The sequence below is a fragment of the Palaemon carinicauda genome, chromosome 4 (assembly GCF_036898095.1).
Source record: "Palaemon carinicauda isolate YSFRI2023 chromosome 4, ASM3689809v2, whole genome shotgun sequence".
Lineage (NCBI taxonomy): Eukaryota > Metazoa > Arthropoda > Malacostraca > Decapoda > Palaemonidae > Palaemon > Palaemon carinicauda.
In genome coordinates this window covers 64,914,808-64,929,807 of record NC_090728.1, presented here as the reverse complement: position 1 = coordinate 64,929,807, position 15,000 = coordinate 64,914,808, and the positions used below count along the sequence as shown (strand labels likewise).

At 31.8% G+C, this 15,000-nt stretch overlaps 1 protein-coding gene across 2 annotated transcripts in view; it reads left to right on the top strand.

The window, feature by feature from the left end:
• Window positions 1-15,000, top strand: part of LOC137639995 (uncharacterized) — a 96,182-nt gene that overhangs the window by 51,021 nt on the left and 30,161 nt on the right. For both annotated transcript variants that reach the window (XM_068372337.1, XM_068372336.1), the window contains exon 2: window positions 9,463-9,593. In XM_068372337.1, coding sequence (XP_068228438.1) covers window positions 9,530-9,593 — 64 coding nt within the window. In that variant the 5' untranslated portion in view covers window positions 9,463-9,529. The remainder of the gene's footprint in view (window positions 1-9,462; window positions 9,594-15,000) is intronic.

The following is a 15,000-nucleotide window of genomic DNA, read 5'->3' as shown; positions in this document are numbered from 1 at the left end:
ACCTGATTTCATGTTAATTAGAGGAAAAATATCCAGCCTCGCTACACATACGATGTTACTATGGAAATATAAGGAAGGTTTTCTACGAATAGCTTTTGTATCTGTTTGAATTTCTGCGTCGTTACTATAGCATCGTTCATGGATAAAATCTCTCTCTCTCTCTCTCTCTCTCTCTCTCTCTCTCTCAATTGGAGAAAAAGATTTTCTACGATTTACATTAGCATCGCATTTTGAACTTCAACTTTTGTTTTTATGGCATCTTCTTTCATGAATAAATCTCTCTCTCTCTCTCTCTCTCTCTCTCTCTCTCTCTCTCTCTTGGAACCAAATTATTCTAACGGAAGAAAAAGACAGAACGTAATTGTCGAAAAACTTCAGATTTTGCTTGTATGGCATCATCTTTCATGGATAAATCTCTCTCTCTCTCTCTCTCTCTCTCTCTCTCTCTCTCTCTCTCTCCAAATTATTATTCTAACGGAAGGAAAAGACGGAACATAATTGTCAAAAAACTTCAGATTTTGCTTGTATTGCATTTTTTTTTCTTGGATAACCCCCTTCTCTCTCTCTCTCTCTCTCTCTCTCCCTCTCTCTCTCTCTCTCTCTCTCTCTCTCTCTCTCTCTCTCCCTCTCCAAATTATTATTCTAACGGAAGGAAAAGACGGCACATAATTGTCTAAAAAAAAAAAAAAACTCTGCCATTAGGACGACATAAGACCCCGTAAGTCAACTCCCCCACTCTCCCTCAAACCGCATATTTCCCTTTCGGCTCAGAATTTGGGTCGAGGGAAAAAGGGAAACTAGGTCAGGCCAGACGATTGCATCAAACCTTTTACAGTGATTGCGAGCTGGGTGTTCATGGAACAATACAGTTTAAAAGATGCGTTCAGGCGAGGCCTTGGTTCTGGGGTATATAACACTGAGGAAGCATTTTATTCATAATTAAAATGTCCAGTGAGACGAATAACTATTGGGTGCCAAAGTACATGAAACTATAGTCCATTTCTTTTATCGAGGCAGATTGGCACCGACTCGCAGCGGTGCCCTTTTAGCTCGGAAAAGTTTCCTGATCGCTGATTGGTTAGAATGATCTCGTCCAACCAATCAGCGATCAGGAAACTTTTCCGAGCTAAAGTGGCATCGCTGCGAGTCGGTGCAAATCTACATCGCTAAAAGAAATTGACTATAGGAGATAGAATTAGCTCGAATGCAAAGGAAACTATAGACTTGCCTCTTCTTCTTCTTCTTTCACATCGTTATCCCTACATTAAAGGGTCGGTTGCCTGTTGCGCCCTCTACAATGCCTTTTATCTCGTATCCTCTTCTGCCAAACCTCTTCTCTCCATATCAGCCTTGCCTCCTGAAAAGTATAAATCATAGAAAGGAATTTGGAATCTATGAAAGGGCATTCTAATTCTAAAACTTTCAATTTGAGGAGATTCAGAATCTATTAATTTTTAGAATAAATTGATTATATGCTTTTAATTAGTGTTTATAGGAAATATTAGCCTTATATGCTTTTAATGAGTGCTTCTAGGAAATGTTAGCCTGAAGAGAGTTATATGTAACTTAGCAAGGGATGGTTCCAGAGAAAATAGGCCTCTGGATATTTCTTCATTGGTCTGCTAGTCATAAATTAACTTTCTTATCTTGAGTTATTATATAAATCTAGTAGATATTAATTTTGATAAAATATTTCTATATAGACATTTCATATTATCAATTTGTGTAGCCTAATTATGGGGACAGGAGGAATATAAAAACGTTGCTAGCTGTGAAATATTAAGGATTTTAGAATTTTTCAGATATCTGCATAAAGATAAATCTCGTGAGGAAGAAAATATTATCATTAAAATTATTACTAGCCAAGCTAAAACATAGTTGGAAAAGCAAGATGCTATAAGCCAAAGGGCTTTTAATTTTTTGTAGTAAATTTTGAGTTTTTTTTAATCTGGAAATCATTAATTAAGGAATCGTAGGAAATTAATCACACTGACCTGTAATTTTGCATAAGTAGCAAGATTAGGTTAGATTTTATCACATATCAATCATGTTTTTTTTATGTAAACCTAATATATATATATATATATATATATATATATATATATATATATATATATATATATATATATATATATATATATATATATATATATGAGTGTGCGTGTGTGTGTATGTGTATGTATGTGTGTGTGTTTGTGTGCGTGTATATATATATATATACATATATATATATATATATATATATATATATATATATATATATATATATATATATATATATATATACTGTATATATATATATACATACATACATACATATATATATATATACATATATATATGTGTGTACATATACATATATATACATTATACATATATATAATATATATATATATATATATATATATATATATATATATATATATATATATATATATATATGCGTGTGTATATATATATATTTATATATGTGTGTATATATATATATATATAATATTATGTATGTGTATATATATATATATATATATATATATATATATATATATCTATATATACAAATCCTAATGTAACATGCTTATTTCGTTTAAGAATCTATTTTTGATAACCTCAATTGACTCGATTCATTCTTCCAATCTTTCTATTTATATAAAAAATTAATCAAAGTCAGTTTTCGAAAATATCCACAAAAAAAATATTTCTCAAAATTACTCTTCTAATCTCTAGATAAGAATCTTCCTCTCAATTGCAAAACTATTGCTTGCTTTGCTTTCACAAATAAATCTTTTTCTATCCTTTGGCTGGGAACCCTCACCAACCCCATTGATAAAAGATAGAAAGTTTCCCGTTGCTTGGGAGGAAGTATTGATGTTGTTCCAATATTCTTTCATCTGAACAAAGAGTGTACAAGTGACTTGAGTCTCAGGGTCATGTGATGCCAAAGACTTCTTGTCAGGAGTGACCTTTTCTTTAATAAAGTTCAAAAAGTGATTGTAATGTCATCTTCGGCTTTGATATTTCGTTAAAGTTAAAAATTTCTGGTGATGGTCCAGCGTTTTTTTGTTTTTTTTTTTTTTTTTGTTTTTTTTTTTTTTTTTGTTTACTCCTTTATCCTTTTTTACCTTGTTTTTTTGTGTTTACTCCTTTATCCTGTTTTACCTTTTTTACCGTTTTATTTTTTTTTTTGCTTTATATTCCTTTTAACAATATTTCTTTTTTATTTAAGTCCTTCGCAAGTAAAGTGAAGGCATTATTATTTTTTGTCTTTTGAGACTACGTTAAAATTAAAAAAAAAAAAAAAACATTTGTGTTGTCCAGCGTTTTTTTTTTTTTTGTGTTGACTCCTTTTTCATATATCTTTTATTTTTTTTTTTTTGCTTTACATTCCTGTAAATTATATTTTTTTTTCATTGAAATCCTTTGGAAACAAAGTGAAAATTTATAATTTCTGATGGTGATGATGGTCCTGCGTTGTGTTAACACCCTTCCCCCCCCCCCCTTTTTTTTTTCATTGAAACAAATATCTTAACAATATTAGTGTACAGTATAATGAGGCTTTACTAAGATTCAAAATTTCTGATGAATAGTGCTGGTTTTTTGTGTTAACTCCTTTTTCCCTATTTGTATCTCTACGTTGATTTTAATAATTTATTCATTGAAAAAATAGCTCAATAACAAGATTAGTGTATATTAAGACTTCCTTAAGATTAAAAATTTCTGATGGATAGTCCTGCTTTTTTGTGTTAACTAATTTTTCCTATTTTTTTTTTCTATACGTTGCTTTTAATAATATTTCATTCATTGAAAACATCTCGACAACAAGATCAATGTACACTGTTAGAAAAAAAAACCGTAATTTTGATCGGAAATTCTCCGTAAAAATATACTGTTCTCAACCGTATTTCAGTAAAATACAGGCGACCGTAATTTTACCTTACTTTGTTAATGTCTTTTATGGTTTGTTGACCGTATTATCACTCTTTTACGTCGATATATCCGTGTTTAAAAAAGTAAAAATACCTGGAAGAAAGGTTGCAAGACATTTACCGTTTTTCAATAAAAGAAACTCAACAGTGTATAGTAAGACTTCTTTAGAATTAAAAATTCCTGATGGTGATTGTTCAAAAAATAGGACTTTCTCCAAATAAAACAGGACTTTCTGCAAATAAAACAGGACTTTCTCCAAATAAAACGACTTTTTCCAAATAAAACAGGACTTTCAGCAAATAAAATAGGACTTTCTCCAAATAAAACGGGACCTTCTGCAAATAAAACGGGACTTCTCCGAATAAAACGGGACTTTCTCCGAATAAAACGGGACTTTCTCCGAATAAAACAGGACTTTCTCCAAATAAAACAGGACTTTCTCCAAATAAAACGGGACTTTTTCCGAATAAAACAGGACTTTCTCCAAATAAGAAAGGACTTTCTCCAAATAAAACAGGACTTTCTCCAAATAAGACAGGACTTTCTCCAAATAAGACAGGACTTTTTCCAAATAAAACGGGACCTTTTTTCCGAATAAAACAGGACTTTCTGCAAATAAAACAGGACTTTCTGCAAATAAAACAGGACTTTCTGCAAATAAACAGGACTTTCTGCAAATAAAACAGGACTTTCTGCAAATAAAACGGGACTTTCTACAAATAAAACAGGACTTTCTGCAAATAAAACACGACTTTTACCAATTAAAATAGGGCTTTCTCCAAATAAAACGGGACTTTCCACAATTAAAACAGGACTTTCTCCAAATAAAACGGGACTTTCTACAAATAAAACAGGACTTTCTGCAAATAAAACAGGACTTTCTCCAAATAAAACGGGACTTTCTGGAAATAAAACGAGACTTTCTCCGAATAAACCAGGACTTTCTCCGAATAAAACAGGACTTTCTGCAAATAAGACAGGACTTTCTGCAAATAAAACAGGACTTTCTCTAAATAAAACAGAACTTTCTCCAAATAAAACAGGACTTTCTGCAAATAAAACGGGACTTTCTCCAAATAAAACGGGACTTTCTCCAAATAAAACAGGACTTTCTGCAAATCTGGAAACCTTCTACTCTAAAACAGAGGACCAGTCTTCGATAACATACGTGGACCGAGACCTTTCCTCGACTTGTGCGCGAAATGCAAACAAACATTTTCCTTGCTCTTCAAAATGGCTCTGCCCTATGACATTAATGCCTCCAAGGGCACCCGGTTGCAAATAACGCCCTCAGTTGCCTCGTTGTCTGTTTTTAAAGGCAATATCGCGAATGTTGGGGTTGGAGATCGCAATTTGCACGTCCGTCATTTGAAATGTAATGTTCTTTGGTACGATGTTTAAAAAACCGTAGTTTTAATCGGAAATTCTCCGTAAGAGTATATTGTTCTTAGCCGTATTTCAGTAAAATACACTGTTAAAAAAACCCCGTAATTTTAATCGGAAATTCTCCGTAAAAAAAATATAGTTTTCAGCCGTATTTCAGTAAAAAAAAAAACTGTTAAAAAGACCGTAGTTTAAATCGGAAATTCTCCGTAAAAATATAGTGTTCTTGGCCGTATTTCAGTGAAATACACTTTAAAAGAGGCCGTAATTTTAATCGGCAATTCTCCGTAAAAAATATACTGTTCTTAGCCGCATTTCAGGGAAATACACTGTTAGAAAGTAAACTATAATTTTAATAGGAAATTCTTTGTAAAAAATATAGTGTTCTTAGGCATATTTCAGTAAAATACAATTTAAAAGAGCACGTATTTTTAATCGGCAATTCTCCGTAAAAATATACTGTTCTTAGCCGTATTTCAGTGAAATACACTGTTAAAAAATAAAGTACAATTTTAATAGGAAATTCTTTGTAAAAATATACTGTTCTTAGCCGTATTTCAGTAAAATACACTTTAAAAGAGCCCGTAATTTTAATAGGCAATTCTCCGTAAAAAAATATACTGCTCTTAGCCGTATTTCAGTGAAATACACTGTTAGAAAATAAACTATAATTTTAATAGGAAATTCTTTGTAAAAAATATAGTGTTCTTAGCCGCATTTCAGTAAAAAAAACTGTTAAAAAACTGTAGTTTTAATTGGAAATTCTTCGTAAAAAAATATACTGTTCTTAGCCGTATTTTAGTAAAATGCACTTTTAAAGAGGCCGTAATTTTAATCGGCAACTCTCCGTAAAAAGATATACTACTTTCAGCCGTATTTCAGTAATATACACTTAAAAAGAGCCCGTAATTTTAATAGGCAATTCTCCGTAAAAAAAAATATACTGTTTTCAGTCGTATTTCAGTAAAATACACTAATGAAAAAAAAACGTAATTTTAATCGAAAATTCTCCGTAAAAATATACAGTTCTCAGTCGTATTTCAGTAAAATACGGGCGACCGTAATTTTACCATACTTTCTTATTATCTTTCACGGGTTGGTGGCTGTAATATCACTCCTTTACGTCAATATATGTTTTTTTAAACGGTAAATTCCAGGCAACATTAATCCAGGACCTTCATATTTTTTTTAGAAGAATATACGAAGAACTAATAGAAATTATTATAAATAGGAGCATTTATTATTTCTTTTATCATTAGCAAAAAAAAAAAAGAAAAAAAAAGGCTTTCAGAATTATTTCGTAGGATATGATTATACTAGCGTACGCGACCATTCATAAATGACGCCATTCATAAATGACGGCTTAATATCTAGATAGATATACAAACATATGCATACGCAATTCTCTCTCACCAGGGTATGACTGCTCCCTCGCCTACCTACCCGATGGATGAGGAGATCTGAGCGTGATAGATATGACTGAGTGTGACCGGAAAAAATTATAAATATATATATATATATATATATATATATATATATATATATATATATATATATATATATATGCACATACACACACACACACACACATATATATATATATATATATATATATATATATATATATGCACAGTAAATAGATATGCATACACACACACACACACACACACATATATATATATATATATATATATATATATATATATATATATATATATGAGACCTTTGTCCTGCAGTGGAGTAGTTGCGGCTGATGATGATATTGATATATATATATATATATATATATATATATATATATATATATATATATATATATATATATATATATATATATATGTATGTATGTGTATATATATATATACATATATATACATATATATTCATATATGCTCTTTATTATATATGGAAGATCTTTCCTACCGCATACATGCACCACTCATACACAGAATACACAAACCTTCTCATACGAGAAATAAAAACATAATAATAAAAATCCATGCCATACTTCTTACACAAAATATGCATTTCCTTTCCACGAGAGCATGAATCCCACATCCAGTAAAAGAACGTATTCAGCACCAACTCCTTACATGATATCTTTCCATTCAGGAGAAGCAGATGAAGAACTCTATCTCACAGAGACCCGAGAATATTCATGCTTTTAGAGTCGACGTGAAATAATCTTACTCGTGGAATATATCTCTCGTGGATTACGGTATTCTGTTCTTCTATTGTTGGAGGTCTTTGCAACTCGTGTCTCGAAGCTATTTCAGTCTGCGTGCTAGATATTAGTTTCTTATTAAAAGTAGTTCAACTTGCGTTATATCATGAAAGGATGTGAGTGGTATTTATAGTTTCGGTATTTGTTTGTTAAGTGTGTAATATATGTATGTATGTATGTATGTATGTATGTATATATATACATGCATAATATGTATACCTACTGTATATATGTGTGTAATATATGCATATATATATATATATATATATATAATATATATATATCTACATACATATATATATATATATATATATATATATATATATATATATATCAACATATACATATATGTTAATGCATGTGCATATTTATCTATATATATATATATATATATATATATATATATATATATATATATATATATATATATATATATATATATAGATATATATATATATATACAAATATATATATATATATATAAATATATACATACAAATATATATATATAAATATATACATACATATATATATGTATGTATATATATATGTGTGTATACATATATATACATGTATATATATATAGATATATTGTATAGATATACATGTGTGGTATACGTATTTATAACCACTTTTATGTTTTGCTAAAATTACATATTAGAAATATCTACCATGCAATTGTTGCATTGCCAATTTCCTTGGCTCTTTATGTTGATATTAGAACTGATACTATCTAAAAGAACGATAAATTATAAAAAAAAAAAGGAATTTAGCTGAGATATTGTTATTATCATTATGATGAGAATGATATTGATAATGAGGGAAATAATAACCATAATCAAATTATAAAGTGATTAGAGAACAAAATGACATTTTGATATCTCTAGCCTCTTAACTCTACGGAAATCTAAACCCATATTTCACTATGTCCCCTTTTTTTTCAAACACTTGAGCAGAGGTTTAAAGGGTTAAAGGTCACTCATGAATGGCAGAGAAAGTGTACAGTGACATTACCCTAGATACTAACCATATATGCATATGATCAGCATAAGCCCCCTTTCCACCCAAGCTAGGACCGAGGAGTGCCAGGCAATGACTGACGGTGACTCAGCAGATATATCTATAGTGTCCCCCAAACTCCCCATCCTTAGCTCACAAGGACAGTGAAGTTGCAAAGACCCAAAGGAACTAATGAGTTTGAGCGGGACTCGAACCCCAGTCTGGCATTCACCAGTCAGGGATGTTACCGCATCAGCTACCATAACCCTCATTCCCAACCTTTTCATTCATAAATACCATTTGGGTATTATGTATATATATATATATATATATATATATATATATATATATATATATATATATATATATATAGATTATATATATATATATATATATATATATATATATATATACATATATATATATATATATATAATATATATATATATATATATATATTTACATATACATATATATATATATATAAAATATATATATATGTATATATATATATTTGAATATATATATATATATATATATGTATATGTATATGTATATGTATATATATATATATATATATATATATATATATATAATTGCAGATTACCTTATTTATTACACAGTACTGACTTATATGTAAGATGTATACCCCAGGTAGGAAACCTATACCTTAGAGGATAAAGTTTATTCCTTATGAAAACTAGGATATTGAAATACTTCAAAAAATGCTTGCACCCAACTGATAACCTGAAAATAAGAGAGAGAGAGAGAGAGAGAGAGAGAGAGAGGAGAGAGAGAGAGAGAGAGAGAGAGAGAGAGAGAGAGAGAGGACACAAACGTTTCATGATGTAACTCAGCAACAGCTGATAAAATTCCTTTCGCCTAATCACGTCCTAATTGCTTTTTTTCTCCTCGGCTTCTCTTCCCAACAGGTGGTTCTAACCCCATCCGAAGAGGTGATTCGCTCCTGACCTAACAACAGTCCACACCGCAGTCATTATGTCCATAGTCACAGTCCTTGGCAGCATGGGTACCGGCGGACGAGTGCCAGGAAGAGGAAATGGTGAGTGAATTTGATCTTTTTCTGTTATTATTATCATAATTATTATTAGTAGCTAAGCTACAGCCCTAGTTGGTAAAGCAGGAGGCTATAAGTCCAATGGCTCCAACAGGGAAAATAGAACAGTGAGGAAAAATAAGGGAAGAGAAAGAAATGTGCCTAAGTGTACCCATAAGCAAGTGAACTCTAACCTAAGGCAGGGAAGATCATGGTATGTTATTATTATTATTATTATTATTATTATTATTATTATTATTATTATTATTATTATTATTATATTATTATTATTATTATTATCTAAGCTACAACCCAAGTTGGAAAACATAGATGCTATAGGCCCAAGGGATCCAACAGGGAAAATAAAACAGTGGGGAAAATTATGGAAAAAGAAAGAATTGTGTGCCTAGTAGTACCCATAAGCAAGTGAACTCTAACCCAAGACAGAAAGATCATGGTATATTATTATTATTATTATTATCATTATATTATTATTATTATTATTATTATTATTATTATTATTAACTAAGCTACAACCCTAGTTGTAAATGTAGGATGCTATAATCCCAAGGGCTCCAACAGGGAAAACTAAGTAAGAAATAGGGAAGCAGAAAGAATAGTGTGCCTGGATGTACCCACAACCAAGTGAAAACTAACCCAAGACAGTGGAAGGCCATGGTACAGGAAGCTATGGCATTACCCAAGAGTAGAAAATAATGGTTTGATTTTGGAGTGTCCTTTTCCCAGAAGACCTTACCATAGCTAACGAATCTCTACCTTTCCCAAGCAAAAAGTAGCCACTCAACAATTAGTGCAGTACTATAGTTAACCCCTTGAGTGAAGAAGTATTTTTCCGTTATCTTTGTGTTTACAGGTGTATGAGGAAAGAAGAGAATATGTAAAGAATAGGCTAGACAGCTAGACTATTCGCTGTATGTGTTTAAAGGTTTAAAGGTCGCTCATGAATGGCAGAGGCAAGGGACAGTGACATTGCCCTATCAAGCAGGACAATACTCTAGAGACTGACCCTATATTATATGATCAGCGCCCAAGCCTCCTCTCCACCCAAGCTAGGATCAGGAAGGGCCAGGCAGTGGCTGCTGATGACTCAGCAGATAGACCTATAGGCTCCCCCAAACCCCCCAACCTTAGTTCACAAGGATGGTAAGGTTTCAGACACTAATGGCACAAGAAAAATAATTCCCATAACTCGTTTGTCACCAGGAATAAATATTTAAGATTATTAAAAGAATTCCCTTAGTCCTTATATCGATGTGTATTATCTACGGGTCTGCAGTAGATTTTGTGCTTTATCTTAAGAATGGTATTTCATACTTAATGATCTGGTACTGGAATTTATGATGCTCATTCTTCAAGTTAAATGTATAGTTATTCTTTTAAACGGACTAATACATATGGCATGGAAAGGCCTGTACACACTAGATAATAAATTATTGCTGGCTAATACTCAAATATGAATGGACAAGTCAGTCTCTTTCAACGCTGGAAGGATTAAGCGTGATGAGTTTTGTTATACTAAGATAAAAAAAAAAAAAAAGACAGTTATGGTACAACACAAATGTCCTTGAACATCGAAGGCTGGAGAAAATAACTACATTAACTAAAGATAAAAAATATAATGTGCTTTATTAGACAAGTTATAGAGAAATATATTGTCAAATGATGTTGAGTATTGTTGTACTGATGGAGAAGAGACAGTAAAAACACTATATAAAAAGTCCTTAACATCGAATGTTGAATGAAATATCTACAGTAACTGATGAAGAAAAAAATGATATGCCTTATTACGCAAGTTATATAGAAATATATTGTCAGATGTTTAATTTTATTGTGCTGAGAGAGAAGAGACAGTAAAAACACTATATAAAAAGTCCTTAACATCGAATGTTGAAGAAAATATCTACAGTAACTGATGATGAAAAACGTAATATTTCTTATTACACAAGTTATAGAAAAGTATATTGTCAAATGATGTTGAGTTTTGTTGTACTGAGAGAGAAGAGACAGTAAAAACACTATATAAAAAGTCCTTAACATCGAATGTTGAAGAAAATATCTACAGTAACTGATGATGAAGAAAATATCTTATTGCAAAAATCATAGAAAAATATATTGTCACATGAGTTTTGTTGTGCTGAGAGAGAAGAGACAGTAAAAACACTATATGAAAAGTCCTTAACATCGAATTTTGAAGAAAATATCTACAATAACTGATGAAGAAAATAATATCATATTACAAAAATCATAGAAAAAATATATTGTCAGATTATATAAGCGTAAATACTGTCCAAGTTTTTATTTGCTCTCTTTGAGTGGGTCGTATGAAAAAACGAAATATCCCGCGTAATTCTGAGTATGACTGACTTGAATAATGCTTTTGTCCCTGAAATTACAGCCAGAATTTTAAAGAGATCTATCTTTTTATAGAACGACAATTACCTAGAATCTGCTTCGTCCTCATCGCTCTTTCATTCTTGTTATTGAAACCGGATTGTTACAGCAAAAGCAAATAAGAGAATGAAAAAAATGGATTTCTATCGAGGGTCCATTGGCTGGTGGGGTGGGAAAACATGACACCTTTACGCAGGTCAGCCTGTTTGTTGTTGTAGGTTCCTTGGCCTTTCTGGTCAAGCACGGGCTCTTGCAATTCTGCAGCCTGTAGATAGGTCAGCCTTGGACGTAGACATGAACGAAAGGGGAGGAAAGTGAATAGCTCTCAGCCTTGAAACTCTAAGTAAACACGACAAAACGAAAGGAAAGTGAATAGCTCTCAGCCTTGAAACTTGAAACTTGAAGTAAACATGAACAAAAAGGAAGGAAATGGAATGGCTCATAGCCTTGAAACTGGAAACTTGAAATAAACATGAATAAAAGGAAGGAAAGTGAATAGTTTCAGACTTGAAATAAACATGAATAAAAGGAAGAGAAGTGAATAGCTCTCGGCCTTGAAACTTCAATAAACGTGAATAAATGGAAGTAAAGTTAATAATCTCAGCCTTGAAATTTGAAATTTCAAATAAACATTAACTAAAGAAAAGGAAATGAAACAGCTCCCAGCCTTGAAACTTAAAACTTGAAGTAAACATAACCAAAAGAAAGGAAATGGAATAGCTTTCAGCCTCGAAACCTGAAATTTGAAACTTGAAGTAAACAAGGACGAAAGGGAATGATATGATACAGCTCTCAGCCTTGAAACTTGAAAATAAACAGAAACAAAAGAGAAAGAAAGAAGACTCAAGAGAATGCCAACTGGAAGATCAAAAGCCTGCAAAAGTAAGGCACAGAAAGGGAAAAGAAAACAATGGAAACAGAGGGAAGAAAAATCTACCATCCAAAGCTTGTACAACAAATGTTATTGCTCCAGTGACTGTGGCAACAGGTGCTTTGAGTGATGTGACAAGGTTTCTTAAGAGGGAGAGGGATTTGCCCTTCAACCGAACTGCCAATGATATAGTTTTTGTATATAAAAAAAGACAGCAAGGCCATTTCGAAACGAATAGAGAAAGGAATGTTATTATTATTATTATTATTATTATTATTATTATTATTATTATTATTATTATTATTATTATTATTATTATTATTATTATTATTATTTGCTAAGTTATAACCCTAGTTGGAAAAGCAGGATGATATGAAGGGGGCTCCAACAGGGAAAATAGCCCAGTGAGGTACGCCAATGGGCTCCAACAGGGAAAATAGCCCAGTGAGGATTATTATTAATATTATTATTATTATTATTATCACTTGCTAAGCTACAACCCTAGTTGGAAAAGCAGGATGATATGACCTCAGGGGGCTCCAACAGGGAAAATAGCCCAGTGAGGATCATTATTATTATTATTATTATTATTATTATTATTATTATTATTATTATTATTATTATTATTATTACTACTTGCTAAGCTACTACCCTACTTGGAAAAGCAGGATGCTATAAGCCCAGGGGCTCCAACAGGGAAAATAGCCCAGTGAGGATTATTATTATTATTATTATTTTTATTATTATTATCATTATTATTATTATTACTTGCTAAGCTACAACATGATTTGGAAAAGCAGGATGCTATAAGCACAGGGCTCCAGTAGGGAAAATAGACCAGTGAGGATTATTATTATTATTATTATTATTATTATTATATCACTTGCTAAGCTACATCCCTACTTGGAAAAGCTGGATGATATAATCCCAGGGGCTCCAATAGAGAAAATAGCTCCTTGAGGAAAGAAAACAAGGAAAAATAAGATATTTTAGGAACAGTAACAACATTAGAGTAAATATCTCCTATGTTAACTATAAAAACTTTAAAAAAACAAGAGGAAGAGAAATAAGATATAATAGTGTGCTCGAGTGTACCCTCAAGCAGAGATCTCTAACCCAAGACAGTGGATGACCATGGTACAGAGGCTTCGGGACTACCCAAGACTAGAGAACAGTATAAAGTTTTAATTTCATATCCTCGGAAATAAAACATTTTGTGAAATATCATAAGTATACTGTTAAAAAGCCCAACCTAAGCTCACAAGGATGGTTAGGTTACAGACACTGAAAGAAACAATCGAGTTTGAGCGGGACTCGAACCTAGGTCCAGTAAATTGCCAGGCAGGGACGTTTCCAATAGGCCACCACAACCCTATGGTTCCTATATACATTAATAAAACATTAAAGAACTTTGATAAAATGTTACTTTAAAAAACAAGGGCGTCCATTAGCATGTGTCATTTACGTAATGAAATGCCATCAGGAATGTTCTCTGACGAATCACTAATGGAAAAATAGTAAGAAGCTTGGACATTCAATCAATTTCTACAAATATAAAAAACCCTTTTATTTAGTAATGATTATATCTAAATGAATTGAATAACGCTGAATGTATATGAATTCTTTCAGGAAGATAGATTCATTGTGTATCAACAAAAAGATAATTAAAATGCGGTTTAATTTTTTATCTTCCCGGAAGAGAAGCCTCAGGTGTTTCCTGAAATAAATTTGCCCTTCCCACGACGCTTTCAGTTGCATTCCGTCTGGAAAATAATTATTTCATTCGCGGTATAACTGTATACGTCATGTGATGACTGGGTAATATTTCGGTAGACTCCCACCCAGCGCATTACCACTTGCCAATATGTAGGAGCTTAATGTTTTTCTTTTTTCGCAAACTCACGGCGGAGCAAAAATCATTAGACTCTATCGAAATATTACCGAAATCTAATGGTTTTTGCTACGTGCAAAAAGAATAACATCAATCTCCTATGTACTTTGCTCGTAGCAAAAACCATTAGACTATATAAATATTACCGAGATCTAATGATTTTGTGCTCCGCCGTGCGCTCGCTTCGCTCGCGAAAAAAAAAAAAAAAAATAGGTTTACGTGCTGGCAAGCGGTAATGG